At 52.1% G+C, this 20690-nt stretch overlaps 1 protein-coding gene across 6 annotated transcripts in view; it reads right to left on the reverse strand.

Moving 5' to 3' along the window:
* RHBDF1 (rhomboid 5 homolog 1) overlaps positions 1-20237 on the reverse strand; it is a 36144-nt gene extending 15907 nt beyond the window's left edge. Inside the window, exons 1-4 of one of the 6 annotated variants that reach the window (XM_084537060.1) lie at positions 19962-20237; positions 5393-5534; positions 3101-3231; positions 478-582 (exon numbers count right to left, since the gene is read on the reverse strand). In XM_084537060.1, the coding sequence (XP_084393186.1) occupies positions 478-582; positions 3101-3231; positions 5393-5512 (356 nt within the window). In that variant the 5' untranslated portion in view covers positions 5513-5534; positions 19962-20237. Of the gene's footprint in view, positions 1-477; positions 583-3100; positions 3232-5392; positions 5535-9813; positions 10128-15515; positions 15533-19453; positions 19567-19961 lie in introns of those variants that run through there. The other 5 variants (XM_084537062.1, XM_084537059.1, XM_084537061.1 and 2 more) reach the window with 5 other exon arrangements.
* Between the last annotated feature and the right edge of the window lie 453 nt (positions 20238-20690).

Genomic DNA, 20690 nt, shown 5'->3' on the forward strand with positions numbered 1-20690 from the left:
GATGTCAACCAGCTCTGAGCTACATTCAGACCGATGTAACCAGCATCCATTTGGTGCAGCTTTATCTCTTTCCTCTTCTGCTCCCAAGAGGCTTTGGAGCCAATGTACGCATATTCCACATGTTGCAGTAATGTTGGCAAAGACAGGCTGCACTGTGGCTGCTCTGGGGAGATATTACAGTTATGGTGAACACCGGGAGGCTGACAGCTTGTTAGGAGAGGCAGGAGGGAGTGAGGCTGGCGAGTGGACAGTTTGTTAGTCCCATGCTACATATTGACAGCTGCCTACACATTTAGTAGGAGTGACCATCATTTTCTGTTAGACACACACGTGAGCTTTCTCCCTGCCACCCATTTGCAGGCCTCCTGGCCACGCCTTGGAAGGCAAAGTGGTTTCAGCAACAGCCAGTCTGTGCACTTCACAGCAGCCCTTGCACACACATGCAGGGGTAGGTTGCACACTCGGTTCTACCAGTACCTGAAGAACGATCGGGGCAGGGACTGCCGCTTTCTCAGGGAACTCCTGCCCACCCGGTGCCCGTGAACGGGCAGGGTCTGACTCCTTTGAAACCGTACCTGCCTGCTGCAAAGAAAAGAGAGCTGAAGGGAAAGAGCCCACCATGCTGTGAAGCCACTGTCTGGCTTCATACACCAGAGTGTGAAACCACGCAGACGTCACCAGAATGAGATATGCTCTGCTTGGATACAGGTATCTGATGCCACTGGAAATGTTCTGGGGTTGTTCTCGTGGACCCTGGCAGGGTCTTACCTGGGGCACAAGTCTATCTGTGCCACACCTACTGCCTTGCTTGGACATCTTGGACACTGTAGGAGACTGGAAAGTGTATTAGATGCTCCACTCCAGCACTTGAATTACTACCATGCCGTATTCTGGACCATACACTCTTGAATTTAGGTTCACACCTGATCTGTGTCCTCCGAGAAGATGTGAACAGGAAGGTACAGAGTGCTGTTGCCAGAACAGTTTCACATTCTGTGCATAACTGGGGCTGCATTAAGTAGCAAACATGGAAGTCACCCTCTCTGGACTCACAAAAAAATAAATAAATCCGAGAGACACTTTTATGGATATGTGGTCTGCAATTCTTCATCACATACCTCACTGGTTTTTAGGTCATTTCTCAGAACTTTGCACTTCCCTGTCTTTGTTTCTGGTCCATTATTTAATCCTTTTATTGCTAGGTCTCGTGCATTTCCTGCAGCTCTGCCCCTTGGAAAGTCCTTCCCGCTGCTGCACCTGCCCCCCTACCCACATCAGTCTACAAAAATCACGTGTAGCTGATTCCTCCAGGAGGAAGATAGACTTGGCCACCCCTCACACTGCCCAACAGCCTGCGACAACTCTGCACTGCTAAATGGCATCAACCCCCTACACTCATACTGTGAGCAGGAGACTCGCCAGCCTTCCAAAACCATTTGTGTGCTCCTAGGCCACTCCCTGTGGGACCACACCTACTTTCAGGGTTACAGAATTACTACCCAGACCACCAAGCACAGGATGCAGCCACCACCTGGGCCCTGGCATTGCCATTCCAGCCTATGCAGGCAAGAGAAGACATGGCACAGGTCTGTCAGTGCACCACCCGCACATGCCTGTCCATAGCCCTGCTGCTAGGCAGGAGCCTCACCATCCCTGCCCAGCACTCCCTCCTTGCTCACTGTAGCTCCGTGTGCCTTGTCTTACAGTGTAGTAGTGCTGGAGGCAGATTTGTTCCCTCAGCACTGAAGTGATTCCTGTCTCCCACACCTCTCAGCCCTACGCAGCTCTACACACACACAGCACATGTCAGAGGCAACTCTGAGGAAGGAGGCTGCCCTGGCCCCTCTGCACAGAGCTTCTTGTGTCCTCTCATCCTTGACGTGCTCTTGCCTAATTGTCCTGGCACAAACAGCCGTAGAGGCCTGCTCTCAGGCCATGTTGCTGTATGGGCAGACACTGAGGTGTGGGTAAAAGATGGCCGAATGACCACGCCCAGAGGGTGGTGAGCCGGGCACTAAGTCTGGCTGGAGGCCAGCAACCAGCGGTGGATCCCAGGGGTCCGGTCCTGTTTAACATCTTCATTAATGTACCCTCGGCAAGTTTGCAGACAACACAAACGTGGGAGGAGTGGCAGATACTCCACAGGGCCATGCTGCCAATAAGAGGACCTGGAGAAATGCATTGACAAGAACCTCACAACAATGTAGGGCCACAGGGATGATGAAGGGACTGGAGCACCTCTCCTGTGAGGAGCGGCTGTGAGAGCTGGGACTGCTCAGCCTGGAGAAGAGGCTCAGGGGGATCTCACTGATGCCTGCACATCCCTGAAGGCAGGGTGCACAGAGCATGGAGCCAGGCCCTGCTCAGCGGTGCCCAGGGCCAGGCCCAGAGGCAGTGGGCACAAACTGGAGCACAGGAGGCTCCCTCTGAGCACCGGGAGGCACTTCTGTGCTGTGCGGGTGTCGGAGCCCTGGCACAGGCTGCCCACAGAGGCTGTGGAGTCTGCTCCTTGGAGATCTCCCAAAGCCACGGGGTCACGGGCCTGGGCCCCCTGCTCGGGGTGGCCCTGTGGGGACACAGGGGGGCAGATGGGCTCAGAGGTGCCTCTGGCCTCAGCCGTGCTGAGAGTCTGCAACTGCTAAGGGTGGGCTTCTGCCCCCCTCCCCACAATCACATGCTTTCAAATACCTCACCAATGCAAGGCCAACACACCACATCACACCTTAGCTACACATCAGGGTCTGGGTTATCCTATTACTCAGAAACAGACAGCTTCCCATAGCATTGGAACAGTCAAAACTTGTCTCTAATTGGCAAGGACCATACACGGTCCTGATCACCACAATTTTCCACCCAGAACCTGGTATCTCGCTTACAAAAAAAAACCCTATATAGCACTACTGGGCTCACATACTGGGGACCTATCTGCTTCCACCCTCTGCCCCAACCTAATTATAGACAACAAGGGAGACAACTTAATCCTGCTTTGACAACATGCCATGTAAGTGCCAGGCAATGGGACAATCAGAGGCCCATGAATTAAGAATGGCAACGGACGGCAGAATCCATTATAGCAGGCTGCGTGAACTCGGTATCTCACCTCTTGATGGTCTGGGTGATTGAGGTCTGTCGTTGTAGCACCGGTCTCCTCACTTCATTAGGCAAGGAGGGCACGCGGCTGTTGTCAGCAGGCATGCTCACACTTCGCAGAAAGGCCTGACGTCTTGTTGGCTGTGAAGAAAAGCAGAAGGGGAGTCAGCATTCTCAGAGAGATAATCTACAAGGCCAGCCAAGATGTGAACCATTTAGTCAGCAACTCAACAGCCTCCCTCTCCCCCCAGCCCAAGCCACAAGCTGGTTGCATGCAGTTGAGCAGCAAAATCAGGCTAACAAAGATTGAGTTCATGACTGGCTAAGGTGAAGAAACAGGAGTGGACCTGCAGAACAGACCAAGGACTTGACATCTGCATGTTGCAGTAGGTTTCAGTTCAGACTGGCTCTAGCCTGTCCCATGGATTGATGTCCATTTGTAGATGGGGTGTGTTACGTGAGATCCTGCAACACATCCCTCTGGCTTTTCTCTAGCCAGAAGGAACTGAGATCACAGGTTCCTAGACCACCAACTCCACAAGGTGAAGCAAAGCACAGTAAGCAGGGCCAAGTGAGATTTGCTTCATAAGCAACTCCAGATCTGCACTAAAAGCCTACGAAAGCTGTGGGTGAGTCTGTGCTGTAGTTGCTGCCGGGCACAGGATAAGCGAGCTGGGAAAGCCACATCAGCTTTGTTCATAACCTAATTGTCTGGATGCACTCAGGTCTGGAAGCTCTCAGCATCTCCTGGCTGAATGTCACCTACCAAATAGGACACAAATCACCAGACTGTTCTCAGCTAACCTCCCCAAGGCTGCTCCAGATGAAATATTCATTAGCTTGGCAGAGACACCATTTCTAAAATGCAGGCTGAGCAGACAATCCCTCTGCTTCAATTGCCAGTGAAGCTCCGACCAACTGTTTCTCTGGTCAGACACTGTCTCAAGAGTGCTTGCAACTTCTTCTGGCCAGAGAACTAATAATTTCCACTAATCTTATCATTTTTGTTATGTTTTATGTTAAAAAAAATGCATATACACACAGGTTATAAGCCGCAGGAGCCTGTTATGCAGTCTTATCCTAACAGCCTGTACTGCACATGCTGGACTTTTAGAGAACATCATCTACACCAGCTTTCATTGTAAGTGCAGAGTCCCTCTGTAGAAGATGCCCAGCTGGATTTAGAGATTTCAGGTAAGAAAACATCCATCAAAACCTTAAATGACTCAGACAGCTTCAACCTGCACAGTTAAAGCCCTGTATTCACTTCTAATCCTTGCAGACTGAATCCCAATCTCCTTCCTTCCATGAGATCAGGACCAAGATGCATCTACCAGAATCCAACACATAGCTGAAGTCCATTTTTGTCCTTGGATCAGAGAATGGCAGAGGCCAGTCCTTGCTCTTCCAGTAACAGCATAAATTCCCTCTTAAGATCAGCACGCCCTCAACTCCTCTCCAAAGAAGCTACAGAACCTTCAATTTCTCTGCTGGCTAATCTGTTCTTGTGTATTACCATCTGAGCCCAGACACCACACTCCACCCATGGATCTGGGCTCTGTGCAAGACTTCTCTGGCTCTGCCTTTTTAGCAGGCAGTCTCTGTTCTGCAGCAAGGTCATGAGCAGCCAGCGCCATCCTACCCTGGTCTCACCCGTATGTAAGAGCTTTTGCCACTCTGAAGCAGAGATTCTTGGCAATTCTTCCTCTTCCCAGCAGAAATATGTATGTTTTACTCTCATACTTCGTAGAGTTCCAACTAACCCATCATCCTGTCTCTACTCCACCACTCTTCAATGATTTCTACTTCTCTTCCTATGTGATTTTCTTATGCTCATGCTGGTAACAGCTTTGTGTTGCCAGTAACTGTTCTTAATCTGCTGTTACTGACGAGAGCCTGCTATTATCTTGGCTATTCATAAATCAGATTTGTTCCCTGCTCATTCCATCAGAACTCCAGCACTTACAGCCCTCATATTTCTCTAGGAGCCCTTCACTTCTCCAGTTCCTTTAAGAAATGTTTGTTTGGCCACCTCAATCCCACATCCACCCCCCCAAGCCAGGACACTTTTTACAATCCCCACATCCGAACAGTCACATCCACTGATCTCAGCACATCAGCAATACACTCTCATCCTCTCCATTCCTATCACCTTCAAGGGGGAGCTTACTACTGGTCATAAATTTACCCAACAACCTGTCATCACACAGCACCGCCTTTCTCTCAGCCAGGACTGCAGCAGGGCTCTGCACACCCCCACCACAACCCCACAGACCTTCGCTCCTGGCCCCGGTCTCTGTACCTGCACTGGCAGAGGCTCTTCTGGCACCGCCATGGGCACCGGCACCGGGATGTCCAGTTTCAACCATGGTGGCTTCTTCCGCTGCAAGCTGCTTGTGCTGTCATGCCGCACCTCCGACATTGTCCCACGTTTGTCTTCAAGCCTAGGAGAGGGGAAGAAATCACATTTGGGAAGGGGCCAGACACATCCCTGACACAGTGCGTGTGGGGCCAAGCAGACTGCCCTCCTGCGGGCTGATTTACAGGCCCCAAGCCCCACAGCACACAACTTGCCAAGCGCACTTGCCAAGTGCCTGGCAAGCGTGCAGAAATCCCAGCTGCTGTCAGCCCTGGTCAGCCAGGGCCAGACACTCGGAGCACGTTTCTGAGGCCCACAGGACCTCAAGCAAGGTGCTGGAGATCAGTCACAAATTTTAGACTCACTTCCCATTAAGATTTCCTGGGACTACTGTGGAATCCAGATTCCACAAGAAACAGTCAGGAATTAAATCTTAATTAGCTCTGGATCCATTCCAACCAGCTAAGTAACTGCAGCCCGAAAAGCCACCGACGCCCCCTCCAAAACCAGCCTGTGACTCACACAGGCTCCCTTGCCCACCCAAAGGCAAGCACCACAATTTCCTTACTACCTGCTATTTAGCAATTAGCAAGTGCCCATACGTAACTGTTTCTAATCTCCTTTACATGTAATCATTTTCCAGAAACACACCACAGCACAGAGTGCACTACACAAGTACATAGTGCCCATAGCAAGCACAGCATGAACGTTACAGAACTGGCATTAATTCTGAACTAAGAGTGGTTTTCGTACATAAAAAATAATGATATAGTATTTAAATAAAAACAACTGTGTTACAGAAACACTAAAGTAACCAGAGTGACTCATTGTCATCTTGTCCACTATACTGTATCTCAAATTTCTCTGTCCTTAGAGGTTGCATGCAGTGAGACAAGGACTACGTGATTTCTTCAGGCTGTGAGAGTGCCTCCTTTGCTGCACATGCTAAAAATAAAAAATAGGAAAATTGATGAGGATTCAAACACAGATCTCCACAAGTGCTTGCCCATCAGAGCTATTCTGCAAGCCCCGATTCCTTCCTAGCACATATGCAATCACAAGCTAGCAGTGGGAAGCACGTCTCAAGCAGGACAACAGATCCAAGAGGATCCCTCCTTGTGTCATCCTAGAGCACAGATCCCACAGGAGACAAAAATCAGGGTGCCAGCCTCTTCCCCTCCCATAAAGAACAGAGGGAACGAGAGTCCAGTTAACTGGACAGTACCAGTCCAGGCACACACGTTATGAAAGGGAGCAGAATGCTCTCTTTGGATTAAAGCTCAGCACTTTTACAGTGTTAAAACAGACAATTTGTTCTGAATGCACCATGAATCCAAGATGCAAGGCAGGAATTCTGAGTGGCCAAGTCCTGGGACAGGACCAGAGAGGCAGCGAGACCTCCATCCTTGGACACATCCAGCACTCAACCAAACGAGGCCCCAAGCAGCCAGAATTAGCCTTGTGCTGTGCAGCAAATGAACCGCACAGCCTGCAAAGGTCCCCTCCAAGCTAAATTAGGCTGTGGTTCTCAGAAACAGACGGCTTTTCCCAGCATTTTCACCATGCTCCCACAGCTCACCATAAGTGCTCTGAAAATGGAGCCACACAAACAGTGAGGCTTACCATTGCAGAAGGTACATGGCAGAGGGGGGAGCAGGTCAGCAGAAGGGAGCGGAGGGGGACCTGGATTGGGTTAGGAGAAGAGAATCTTGTCTAAAGGAGGTGAAGACCAGCTGCTAGCTCGGTCACACAAGCTGGGCTGGCTGCCAGGAGCACCATGCTCAGCTGAGCTGGAACAATGGAAAGCAAGGACTCAGCTGTAGGTGGATGAAGGTTAGGTTTCAGCAAATACCACAGGCCCCCAAAAGTCTGGGAATTCACAATCTGGCCTGTACAGACATACCCTCTGCACATGCACCAGCACCCCATGTGCACAGATGCAGTGCCACGCAATAAAAGGTCACAATCCCTTCCTGTCCTCCATCCATGGCTGCAGGGGTGCCTAAACGCACCTGTTCCAACTTCCTACAAGATGAGAACAGCAAGGGTATCGGGGGCTCCTGCCTGCTTGTCTTTACTTTTGAAGGAGATTTGGTTGACTGCTGAATGTCTCCAAGGCGTGCTCACACATGCCCCTTGCCCTGGCACAGTCTAATCCGTCACCTAAAAGAGTTAAACAGAAAGCAATCACCCCAATATCAGGCAACAAAATTTGGCACAACACTCTCCTCATCTTCACAGAGGAGAGTCACATCCTGAGGTCCTCCATGCCATGCAGGAGCCCTCAGCAATAGCGACAGCATGGAAAGCTTGCAAAAAAAGTGACCCTAAGCAAAAGCAAAGCACTAGCCAGAGAGGCTCGAACATACTCTGCTTCAAGGGCTTAACACTGCACGGTCTGAAGGGTAAATCCACGATGAGAAAGCTACGGGCTGGCACGAGGGAACGTGCAGGTGTGACCCCATCCCAGGCATGGCACCGGCACACAACAGGCACTTAAGTCAAATACGGTGAACGACATTCTGATGGAATTGGTGTTCAGTCCCCCTTCCTAAATTGCCACAGCAGGGACGTGCCAGCATCCTTCACCAGCTCCACTGCAACCCACAAGCACTGGCATCTCCACATGCCACACACGAAGAAGAGTGTAATAACACCCGTTATTACACCCGGCCTTCACTCAAAGTGCTGCAGTTACTAACCTGGGGCTCAGCACTGCACTAAAAGCACTTCCTGAGTTTCACGCTACCCCCTTGATTATTTTTAAGGGGTTAGTGTTTCAGGTTACCACATCCATGTACTCGTTCTGGCCAAGAGGCTTCATCTCAAAGTTGACTGCACTGACACATAATTCATGGTCACATGAATTTGCATGGTCACATATCCTCGAACAATCCCAGTTTCTCAGTACTGTCCTAATCAGTGTTTTCAAGAGGCCACTGGCAGCAGCAGGACAGGAACGTACACAGCACAGCCACGCTATGTCAGGCCAAGCATCCAAGCATCTGCCTAAATCCGGTATCTCGTTACCAGCAGAGGATGCCTGGCAATCAGTAGAGGATCACTTGACAGTCGTATCTCCCAGGACAGAGTCATTGCATGTGCTATGAATAACTCAGGAACAACTTGTGCCAGAGCTGTCTTTGCATTTAATGGTTCTTTGCATCCATCCCCATATCCATCCAATGATTTCTTCTTCCAGAATTTATCCAACCCCTTTCTGAATCCGTGCAGCCTGTCAGTATTGCTAACTGCCTGTGGCAAGGAGCTGGAAGACGTGCTGTGTGCCGAGCCACCCTCCAGTTTGTCTTTAAACCTGACGCTTCCCGTGTTCGCGCAGTGCCTTACAGTTCCTGGTCTAGACGAGTGAGCAGCTTTTCCCTGTCCCTCTTCTCCATGCCCATCGTGGCTGTACAGATCTCCTCCATGCTCTCCCTAGCATCTTCTCTTCCCCCATACACAGCAGGATCCTTGTCCAGGAGAGAAGCACAGGGGTTGTCTGAAGAGGCCAGGAAGAGGCAGAAGGGTCCCGTACCTCCCTGGGGTGCTCCCTGTAGCACCAGCACACAGTTCTGGTGTCACCATCTGCACTGCTCGGCCAGCTCTGCTCCCTCAGCATCATAGGACCAAGGAACTGGGCAGCACAAACTCTGCCCCAGCACACACGTTGAGCACACAGCATTTGCAAGCCCAGCTGCATGTTACAACTGTCGTGGCAGTATAGAGATGATTAATGAAGGCCATTTCAATTAAAAAGCAAACAAACAAAACCCTTCATGGCGCAGATACTCCAGTAAAGTTACCTTCAGAAGCACATTGACAAAGCAAGGTCACAGCACCAGAATGAAAGCTAAATCCACCGTGCTGTGGCTCAGGCTAAGAAACAGGGAGAGCACCTTAAATTCTGAACTTGGCACATGATCAAGAAAAGCTGCTTAGCAAATTCCTCTGACCCAAACAGAGAACGGGAAGCCTTGTGTGGAAAGTCTGAGTATGCTCCTAAAACTGAGGGGCATCTCAAATACATTCTTAGATCTGCACAATCGTTTCCAACACAGAGCATCCTTCCCTTTCAACACGCAACCGAAGCTACCCCCCTAAAAGCCTGATTTTCTTCTTCTGAAATTTCCACCATTACCAGCATTTTCTTTTGTAATAAAGCCGTTGTTTTCCCCAAAAATTTGCATTCCAAATGCAAAAAAAGGAAAAAAAAACGCTTCATCCAACCCTACCACACAAACAAGCCCTGTGTGCTTTTTCCCCCCACCACCACGGTGCTCCTCGGCAGCCCAGCGTGTGCGTGCTCTTACAGACACCCCCAGGAGGTAGCAGCCACTGGAGCTATTCCGCTGCCGTCTCCTCACCGTGTTCAGTCCCCGATGATCCTCCAGCTGCTTGCCTCCACTTTTCAAATCGCCGTCACTGCGACAGCTGCATTTGCCGTGCCTGCTGCGCAGAGCCCCCGGCAAGGGGTTTGTTCCGGCAACAATCCTGGCCGAGGCATGCTGGTGGGCTTCTGAGTGGAAACACAGCAAAGAGAACAGGATCCTAAATGTGTTCTGCAGCCAGCAGGAGCCAGGGGAGCCAGCAGGCTGCTGTCTGTGCCTCTGTCTGCAGGAGGATTTCTGCTGGCCCGGCTGGCCGGGAGAAGGCAGGAAATCCAAGGAGAAGAGGAGCAGCGGGGTTTCGGCCTCATGACTGCCAACAGCACCATCTAGCATGGATCAGACCCAACGAGTTACAAGTAATATCCCAAATACTGGGCACAAGCCAGACTTTAAAACAAGCCAGACGGAGGGGCTGAGGGCAGGCAGGGACGGGGAAGGCGGACCAGGCCTGTGTCCCTGCGCTCTCAGGGAAAGCTGCCAAGGGTGCAGCAATACTCAGGCTTCTGCCACGACCTCCATCCACCACATCCCGCCCTAAGGAACCACCTCCAAAACGGAACAAGGACATCAGCACTGCCCTGGCTGCACTCCTGCATGGGAATCTCCACTGCTTTCCCAGCCCGCGCTTGCTGAGCTCAAGGGAGATGCCACAAGGCTTTGCAGAGCTGCCGACAGCCCGGCAGAAGCTGGGATCAGGGCGAGCCGGGAACCTCTGGGCACGGGCCGGGCAGCAAGCCAGGAAAATACGCTGTCCTGCTCGCCCTGCCCCACAGAAAGCTGGCAAGCAGCAGGTCTGCTGTGCCCACACTGCACCCACACACCGCCTGCTGCCCTCTGCCACACGGGGCCATGCACCAGCTCCACGTGGGTGCCGGCACAGGCTGGTGCTGCCACAGCAAGCGGCAGGAGGTGACCAGCAGCCTGCCTTCTGCTGGCAAGCAAATCCACCTGCCAGCTGCCCAGAGAGCAGGCTCACTGCAGCGAGCCGCCTCGAGGTGTTTCAGCAGCACGGAGCTGGCCCTACCCAGAAGCAAATGACTTCTCGTTGATCTGACAGCCTCAAGAGGCTCAGACAATGCTGGATAAGCTGTGTGCAACCTGAGACAGGAAGGGTAGGACCTGCCTGTTCGGTGACAGCTCACCCTGATATCAGCTGAGCTGCAACAGCAAACCAGGGTCCTCCGCCTGGGCGAAACATCTCTCCTCCATCCCAGCCTGGCAGGTCAGCGCTGGGGAGCTTTTTTTATGTTCAAGCAGAACATGGAAAAAATGGTTCTGGGGTATAAGAAGCCTTCGTGCAGACTCTGCCAGAATGGCTGAAGGGCTGCATTCACTTTGCGGAAAATTGCATTAAAAGGCATGGGATCTCCCTCCCTCCAGGGAGCGTACACCATCCCTACGTACTGGCACCCTCACAGCTCTGAAGAACAGCAGCTCTCTGCCTTTGGGGGTCAGAAAAACACTCAAGCTCATCCTGAGATGTTGTGGGGACAACTTAATACAACCTGAGAAACAACCGGAGACCGGAGCAGCTGTAGTCACGGGACGAGAAGCAAAGGACAATGCACACAGATGTTAAACCTAGAGAGGCAGGGAGAGGCCAACCCGTCCCACCCCAGACAGGTCAGGGCTTTATCCAGAGGCAACAGCAAAAGAGCTCTTTTCAGCCAGTGCTTGGAGAAGAGCTACAGCAGAAGCTACATGCTTGAGCAGGTGGCTCCTAAACCACCTGCAAGCAGGTCACGGAAAAGCAGAACGTGAGGACTACCGCAGGGTCTCTGAGGCAAGAACCAGCCACGGCGGGGTGAACACAGAAGCTACACGGAAGGCTTTTGACTTCTGTGGCCACCCAAGCAACCAAGCCATCATCAAGGGGCTTCATCGTGAGCCATTTATTTAATTTGCTGAGAAATACCAGTGGAAACTTCCTGTCTTGGAAGAGGTCAAGCAGACCCCTATGGCAGGAAATAGGAAGCTACATTAGGGAAAATAAATAAATAAACAGAAGTTTACACAAGGCCCTGAGGGAAGAAACTGGCATGTGAGAGGCACACAGTGCAAAGCCTCACCTGGCACCCACTGATCTTGGAGAAGGTTCAGCTCCACACAGAGACAGAGGGGTTTAAGTGCAGGTAATAAAAACGCCTGACAGTGATGTCTGAATGTATGTGAGCCCACCACATGATCAGGAAAGCAGACCAGAGGTCCTTTTGTGCAACTGTTTTCCCTAATTTTCAGGGAAAAAAAAAAAAGTGGGTCATGATGGAAACCAACTAAAAACAAGCTCCCGTGGGAACAGGAGCATGACAAGCTTTCAAAGCAGCCCTGCATGGGATATGAGGGGCATCCAGGTCTGGTGGCCTCACATTGAAGAGAGAAGAAAAAGAGAGCTCAAAAAACTCTTCTGATTCCTGTTAGCCCCTGGATCTGCAGCTAAACTCCTCCAAGAACAGGTTTAAAGATGACCCCAACTGCAACCTGCAAACACTCACAGGCAACAGACTCTGATCTTCCAGGTCCTTTTGTTGCAGCAGACGAAAGGCAGAGCAGGAGTCGGCACACAGAAGTTACCGCTTACAATTCAAGCTGCAAAGACGTCACAGCCACTTGTAAGAGATGCAAGGCAGGAGAAGCAGCAGTGCCCCCAGCTGCCACGCTGCCCCCTTCTCGTGCTGGCACAACCATCCCCGCAGCTGTGGGGTGACCTGCACTGGGATCCAACCCGCGTTAGCTCAGCAATGAAAACAGTTTGTTCCAGCCCCAGCTCCTTCCCCAGCCCAAAATCACCACATGGCTCCACAAACACTTGTGCCAGCACGGGGAGAGAAGAAGAGGCAGGAACAACAAGAGCAGCTGGAGCCAGATGACAGAAATGCTTCTCGAGGCAGTACAGTTCCACGCAATTATGAAAACGTGGCCAAAACCTCACAGTTGTAGCACTGTGGGCAGCTTAACATTATCACAAGGCAGGTGGTGCGTTCTGCATCTCTTGAAGCTTTAATTATTTCCTGAACTCTGCCCTGAGTGCAGGTGTTGAGTGCAGCAGGAATGAAGTACCGCTCCTTCATCAGAGGCAGAATGAATTTTTGCCGGAGCTGCTGAATGGGAAACCAACTCCACAGAAGTGTGAAGCTGCAGGGAGCTGACAGCCAAGCCTCACACATGGGTAGTTTCTGCAAAAAGGTTTCCAAGGGGCCAGCTTCCCCTGCTAGCCTAAGGCCTGCAGCCCTAACAAAGGGAACCCAGCCCCGCAGACTGGGCAGAGGCGCTGCCTTTTCCATCTCCTAGAGCTCCCAGCTGACAGAAGGGTGTTTGCAGCACCACCCAGAGCCCAGACAGGGCCCAGACCAGGAGCAACGAGCATCGAGCTCCATCTCCTAGAATAAATCTACAGAGCTATCGACAACCTACCTAGAAACCAGTAAGGGGAATGGCCTGAGCATAAAACATCACCAGCAAAGAGGGGGGAGCAGCAGGAAGCTTTCTGGAGTACTTTGGTGTCTTCATCCTGTTTGTGTTTCCCTGTGCACACACCCTGCAGCTCCACGCAGAGCGCCAGCCTGGTGCCCTGTGTGACAGCCACATTTACAGCTGCTGCATCCCAGGGCTCTGGTCGCAGCACACCACTTGTAGGCTGCGTCAGGGCACGGACTGATGATGGTACCTGCTCGTAGCTCCAGCGACAGTGCATCAAGCACAGAGGATGAGAAGCCGGCACCAAGCAATGCTTCCATTCCTTAGGGAAGCTGGGAGAGTCGTCCTCAGAAGGAGCTGGCTTTTCCCTTGAACCAGCAGCAGCCACCAGCCAGCTGATGCATCTCAGCATGCTCACACAGGAAGCTGGTATACTGCTGCTGGTCCAGTGCCGCAGTGAACGTAGCCAGACTGGATAACAACTATAATCACATTAACAACTCAAATATTAACAAATCCAGTTACAAACAGCAGACTGCCAACAGTGGAAGTGTATCCAGAAGAAGGCTCATCTGCACAAGCCTAGTTCTTGCACCCTTTTCAAAGGTGCCAGAGCCGAGACAGCAGCACTCTGTGGTCTGGGGTCCCCAGCAGCATCAAGGCAGTCGCCTGGGTCTGCATTCTTCAGCGCCACTGGAGCTCCTCGCTAACAAAGAAGCAGGAAAGAGTGATCACAGCAACTATTTTAGTACACTTTCAACCCACTGCAAAAATTCAGCAGGACTCCAGAAAGGATTGTACTGGTTTTCGTTACCAGTAAAATGGGCGCACTGTAAATACTGCCTGATCCACGAGTACCACGGACACGGCCGTCACCTCAAGTATGCAGTAAGGTAAGATTCAAAAAAGGTTTTGATAGCACAGGCACGATCCCATGTTAGAACACAGAAGAAAACAACAAAATCCTAACACTGTATTTTAACAAAGGTTTTGTTTTTTGTTGAAATTCTGCATTTGTAACTGTTTTTTCCTATCAGCTCACATATTTGTCACACGTACTGCAATTCAGGACACAGGAAGCTAAGAAAAAGGCACCAGTTTGACTCTCAAGGCAGCAGAGAATGCTGGCTCCGGTTACTTTTGGAATAGCTGCTGCCCATGCATTCACCTTAGTATTAAAAGCAGCAAAGTATCACTATTTGTTGTGCTAAAGAAGAATGCCTCACTGGCAAATGAGATCAAAACTGCCACAGATGACAACATTTCCTATGGAAAGTTACATAAAAGCACACTGAATAGCAATCTAAAAAAAAAATCTTAAAGGAAATAACAAACACTAAAGCCACCAGAAGACATTCTATATTCAGAAGGGATGGAAGCAGCAGCATCTGAGCCATGCAGGCCAGCTTTCTGCACGCCCCTTTGAAATTCACAGCATCTTCACACAGCTTCACACACCTGCTTTCTCCAAGGTGACCGTGGTTCTGTTCCCCAGATACAAGTTAGAGTAAGCCTGCATGCACCAGCAATGCCAAAAGCAATGAAGCCCAACGGAGATGATTCAAAATATACGCATACACACACGTTTGAACAGCTAAGGATGCAGAGCAGAGCTGGTTCAGCTAGACCTGCTCTTGTTAAGCATTAGTTGATCTAGCCCGGGACAAGACCTGTGGATAGCCCTTGACACAGGCGAGCTAGCCTGCCCCTCCGCTGATCCAGTTTCTGCTCTGGCTGGTGCTTGACAGCTGGCCACCACCTTCTCTTGCCTTGCCTCATGGGGAAGCAGTTGCAGGCAGAGCTTGCCCTGCTCTGCAGGTGTGTGCGCTCACGTATACAGTCATGTGTGCCCAATGCGCTAAGTCATTTATAATGCAAATAATCAAAACTCTAACCTTGTTTTAGGGGGGAAAAAAAGTGAAATGTATTTTTTAAATCCAATTTATGAACTGAGCAAATGGCATGTTCTCTCTCACTGCTCCCTCTGAATTTACAGTCCCACAGCAGACAGAGAAAGGGCAGGCATGCTCATACCTTTTGGCAACGCAAATCCTAGACAGCTGGCTTCTGTGGTTGATTTTAAAGTAGTGATCTCTGAATTCAAGAGACAGAGAAATGTACCTGCCATCTGCCGATTGCTACAGGGCAGTAACACCTGAAACATGGAAGCTGTATTCATGCACCCCAGACATCTGAGTCCTCCAGATCTTACAAACCAACCTGTTACAACTTTCATGAAGTTAAAGCCCAGCAAAGCACCAGACCTGCAGAACTGTAAAAGCAGCATCCTGCGCAGCTTCAGGATGATCTCATACAGATTGTTCCTTTTAAAAGAAAAGCCTTCAAAGCAGGGATTGCTACTGACCAGCAGAGCAAGCGGCTGTCCCTCTCTCAGCAGAGTGGAAACAGGAAGGGGAGGAGGCAGCAAAGGTATATTATCCAGAAAAGGCAAGATCAGACATGTCTTCGTATCTCTTCTCCCCCGGGAAGCCTTTTGCAACACACTTCTTAGATCATTGAGAAGAAATTAAATTTCCGGTAACAATCACTGTGTTTTAGAGATGCTCTGATTACTCAGGCACAGTCTGCTCGTTGCTGAATGCTCCAGTCCCTTTGGGAACGTACCCGCTGCCCGGGTTTGTATTGCAATAGTTCTAACAATTTGACAGCGTGCACTAGACACTCTCCATTGTGCTCCAAACAAATGGCGCACCCACATCATTGAAAAGCAAGCCCAAAGGAAATTTCAGCATGCACAAGCCTCACGTCAAGCTGGCATTTACCGTCTCTGCAGCAGAGCATACAACCAACGAACTTGTCCTACGCAGCTTGGAGACTCAACAGTTAAGGTTAACATGAAACAAACTCTCCGCCTTCATCAGGCAGCAAAGAGCCACTGTTTGTTATTCAGAAGGATTTGACCAGAGTTTGGATGATGTGCTTGAAAACTCAGCTACTGATTTGCTCCTTGTGGCATCATCCCAACACTCATTAAAAAAAAAAAAAAAAGAAAAAAACCCACTTCCTCATTCCTACAGCAGCACTGACTGAAACAGCAAGTATCAGAGACTGTGATCTCAAGTGGGCTTCAGCTAGTCCTGGAGAACTGTTAAAGGAGCAGGACCAAAACCAGCGCAGGCGGTTGGAAACCCCTGAAGCTCAGCTACTAAAGACACAACCATGCACGGCCTCGGCACAAACACGACTACCACTGCTCCACATCAATGCCACAATCCAGCCTCTCTCTCTCTGAGAGCTGCCCCAGACCTACCAATGGCACCGTGCAGCCTGCCTGGAAGCAGAGGTTTGGCAGTCAAGCCTTGCCCTCCCCTTGTGTGCTCACACGAGGATCATCCCTTCCTAAATATTTGTTTGCATGGTGGGTGCTGACCTCAGAGGGGAGTTACCGGACACGAACAGAGCGAGCAGGTCACGATCTCCGTTCAGTTCAACTGGTTCATCTGCTAGTCCTGAACAAGGCAACAAACAAACAATCAAATAAAAAAAAATATATATATAGCCACAGCTGGGGAGATGATAACCCACCTGACAGTGGACATTTTCTCCTCCTGTGAAAAAAGCAACCATCTTCATTTTACCTTCCAGGAGAACGGGGACATTTTACCTATCACCCAGACACAAAGGTTCCCACTAAACTCAGGTTACAGCCCCACAGTGCAGTCTGTACCTAGAGAGGCTGTCACGCTCTCAGCAGAGGATGCAACACAGCTCTGTGTGCTGGCAGGCACTGCGTACATTCCATGGGTTTCCTAAACCTACAACAAGTACATATCCAGTAGCAGGGAGGCAACCTTACAATAACAGTGCCAGATCTGCACAGTTCCTGTCTGCTTCATTCCAGCTAGTGATGACGGAGTTAGACATAGGGCCTAGCATCTCTTCAGCTGAAACAAAAGGAAACTAATCCACATCTGAGCTCAGAAAAAAAAAAAAAAAAAAAAAAAACGAAGGAACCCATCCTCAGGTTTTAAGTATTTACTGGAATGGGTCATCCATTGGTGACAGGCAGGTGGCTGCGGGAACAGGAACTAACAGAAGCGTTGTGTTGGGTCACATTTAATGCTGGAAGCTCTGAGAAGGGTGCATGGTGTCCATGGGATGCCAAAGCCTCCAGAGATAACTAAGGAAGAAAGGCAGAAGCCACAAGGGAAGGATATTATCAGAGACTGCTCTGCCAGATAACAGCTCTTGAGATGCAGATAGAGAAATGTCAGATGTTCAGCTCACGGCCAATCCCACTCGGCAGGCAACATCCCCAGCTGCACAGTGGGTGTTCTGCCAACCTCCTCCCTGGATGCACTGAATGGAAAACAACTCGGGACTCGTGTTCACGTTGCCCATCCCAGACCTTCAGCACTAACCAGGCTGCGCGTTCACACTGCAGAAAGATCTGATACACTGAATGGAATCAAACCTTTACTAATTATATCTGAGCATGTGGGCCCTGTGCCCAAAATAAACTGTCCTGTCATGCTACACTCAGCAGACCCTGCCTCTTTCAAGGCAACATGCTGGGACTTGCTGGCTACTCTCCGGGGTTGGATTCCAGAGGAACAAGACCAATGATCCCAAAAGGAATTCCTACTCCTGCCGTGCAGCCTCACTCTGCTGCAGGACTGCTGAAGACCCCCACTAAACCAAACCCGCTGTCCCCAAATCCTGCAACAAGGCACCAGCCCCTCTGGCCGCGGCCAGGTGCCGAGGCCAGGAGCTCTCGGTGAGGGCCAGGCCGGGGCCTACCCTGCACAGAGCCAGAGCAAGACGTTCCTCAGCCCTGGGCCAGCCCACGGCTTTCCCCAGAACCTGAAAAGCCAGTCTGTAGGCAGGTCTCTTGCAAATGTATTGCTTAAAAAAAAAAAAAAAAGGCCTGTCATGGGAAGTCCCAGAGCAGAACTAGTTTTGTGGGAGTTGCTTTTACACCACACGGCTTTAACCTCCTTTCATGGGAACCCGCTGAAGCGGGCACAGCACTGCTGACACACGACCACACAGGAGAGCTGCTGCCGCCCTGGGGACTCAGGACCAAGGAGCACAGAGCTGGTGGCCAAGCTTGCTGCTCCATTCCAAGCCCAAAATCCCCCTCGGGAGGATGGCCGGGCCCCAGCTCAAGGACAGCGGAGACCTAGGTTAACAGCGGAAGCACTGTGGTAGCCATGAGGACCTACAGATGGAGCAGCAGGAGGGAGAGGCAATGGCTGTCACTAGGCTGACAGGCTGGAGAGGGGAAAGAAAAAAAAAAAAAAAAAAGAGCAGATGGTTTCAAGCATACAAGGCCGTTCTGAAAGTCCTTTTAACAATTAAAACATGAAGGAGGCACCTAAGAGCCCATTTGGTTCTTCCAACTATCTCAACGGATCTAGCACTACTTATCACCTCTTGCAAACACTGCATGGCTGAGATAGAAGAGCTGGAAAACAACCTAATTCCACACACTGGAGTGCAGACCAAATTCTCCCAAGGCTCTGCTCCCCAGCTTGTCCCAAGTGGGCCCTTTTAACCCCCTTTATGGCACAAGAGGAGCTACTTGTCTTTGTATCAGCATCACTGCCGTTAAATCATCGTGCGCCTTCTTCATCCCATGTTTCATCCAGAAGCGCCTTCAGTTCCCTTCCTTCAGTGTTTGCTGCCTTGTCCCTTCCCGTTACGTATAGCCTTTTTCCTTCACTGCAGAACGCACAGCTTTCTTCCCAAAGGAAACCAGCAGCCATAGGGACAAAAACAGGAAGAAAAGAAACAGCTTCCTGCTTGTTCCCAGACCCAGGCATCCCTAACCAACGCCGCACACTGCACCGCGAGGCCAACCTGCAAGAGAACCGCAGCCACAACCAGGTGCTGCACAACGACAACTCCACGGCCAGGCAGAAGTCATCTGTGCCGCCACTCACTCACCTCTCGCATCGCGTGAAAGAAAAGCACAAGTCAAAATACACGCAAGGAGCCCTCCAACAGCAGCAGCTATGTGTGTGTGTGTGTGCTACGAGGAGGGAAAGGACCGGTCACTTTCTTAGCAGCCCAACAGGATGCAGCACTGAGGGTGCAATCCTGCAGAAGTTTTCACAGAATTATGGAATATCCGAGTTTGAGCCAGAATCGCCTTGGGCTGCTGCAGTTCCCCCACTTCAGGCGAGCAGTGCACAGTGTGAAAAGTCAGCTCAGGGGCTGGATCCAGAGGAAAACTCACCTTTACCTGTAAGGATTATGATCCCCTGCAAGGTGGCTGCCAAACCGCCAGCATAAGCGGACAACCGGGTGGCAACGTGTGGCGAGGGGCAGCTGGAAGGGCCTGGAGCTCCAGCGTGGCCCCGAGTTCAGCTTCAAGCCGGCCACGAACCCGCCCCCATCCCTGCAGCCCCCAGCTCCGGGGTCAGCGGGGGTCCCACCGCCACCCCTCCGAGGCAGGACCCGCTCCCGGCTTCCCCGCTGCGGGACACCGGCTCTGCCCCACGCCGCACCCGGGGGCTAGGACCTGTCACCCACCTGCGGCCCCGGGACACCCACCCACCCCTCGCAGCCCGGGGCCGCCAGCAGGGGGCTGCCGAGCCGCGGCGGGGCCGCGCTGCGGGACGGAGCCCGCACCTCACGTGCGCGCCGGGGCAGCGGCGTCCCCCCCCCAAAAAAAACAACAAAACAACAAAACCCTTCGCTCTGCTCTGCTCTGCTCTGCTCTGCCCACCCGCACCCGCACTCACCGGGCAGGCGGCGACGAGCGCAGCGGCGGGGCGCTCAGCACCGAGCCGCCGGACTCCGGGCTTCAGGGACCGGCGCCGCCGCCACCGCCACCGAGCTCGGCCCGGGCAGGGCTCGGAGACTCCTCCCCCGTGCCAGGGGCCGGCCGGCCGGGCACGCCATTCACAGCCGCGCCATGCAAATGGCCGCTGGGCTCCGCGCCGGCTCCGGCGGCGACCGCCCCGCCGGGGAGCTGCGAGCGCCCGGGGCCGCGGGGCTCATCCCGCAGCGCCGCCGCCGCCGCCGCCTGAGTCACGGCCCAGGAATGCGCCGCGCCGGGCGGAAGCGGCCGGCCCCGGGCCCCCGCCCCAGGCCGCCCCCTTCGCCGGTGGAGGCCTCCCCCTTCGCCCGCCGTGCCCTGCTCTGCCCCGGGTTGCCTGGGGACTGGTGGTCCCGTCAGCGCCAAGCTGCTGGGTCGCGCCCCCGGGGGTGCCTGGGGAGCCCCGAAGCTGGGAGTCGTGTGCCCCAACCCCCCCAGTATTCCCGTGTTTCCCATCCAGTTCCTCACAGCTTCTCCTCCAGGCACGTGGTGAGGGCATCAGCCCTTCCCTCCGCTGCTGCTTTCCTCCCGGCCTCAACGTTTCCCCCTTCTGGATGGCGTACGGCCATCCCCGTGGCTCAGCACTCCTCGCCTTTGTCCTGGGAGCGCTGCCCAAACTTTCTCCCTCTGGCCCTGCGGTCAGCCTGTACTG

Source organism: Aythya ferina (genome assembly GCF_964211825.1).
Source record: "Aythya ferina genome assembly, chromosome: 15".
NCBI lineage: Eukaryota > Metazoa > Chordata > Aves > Anseriformes > Anatidae > Aythya > Aythya ferina.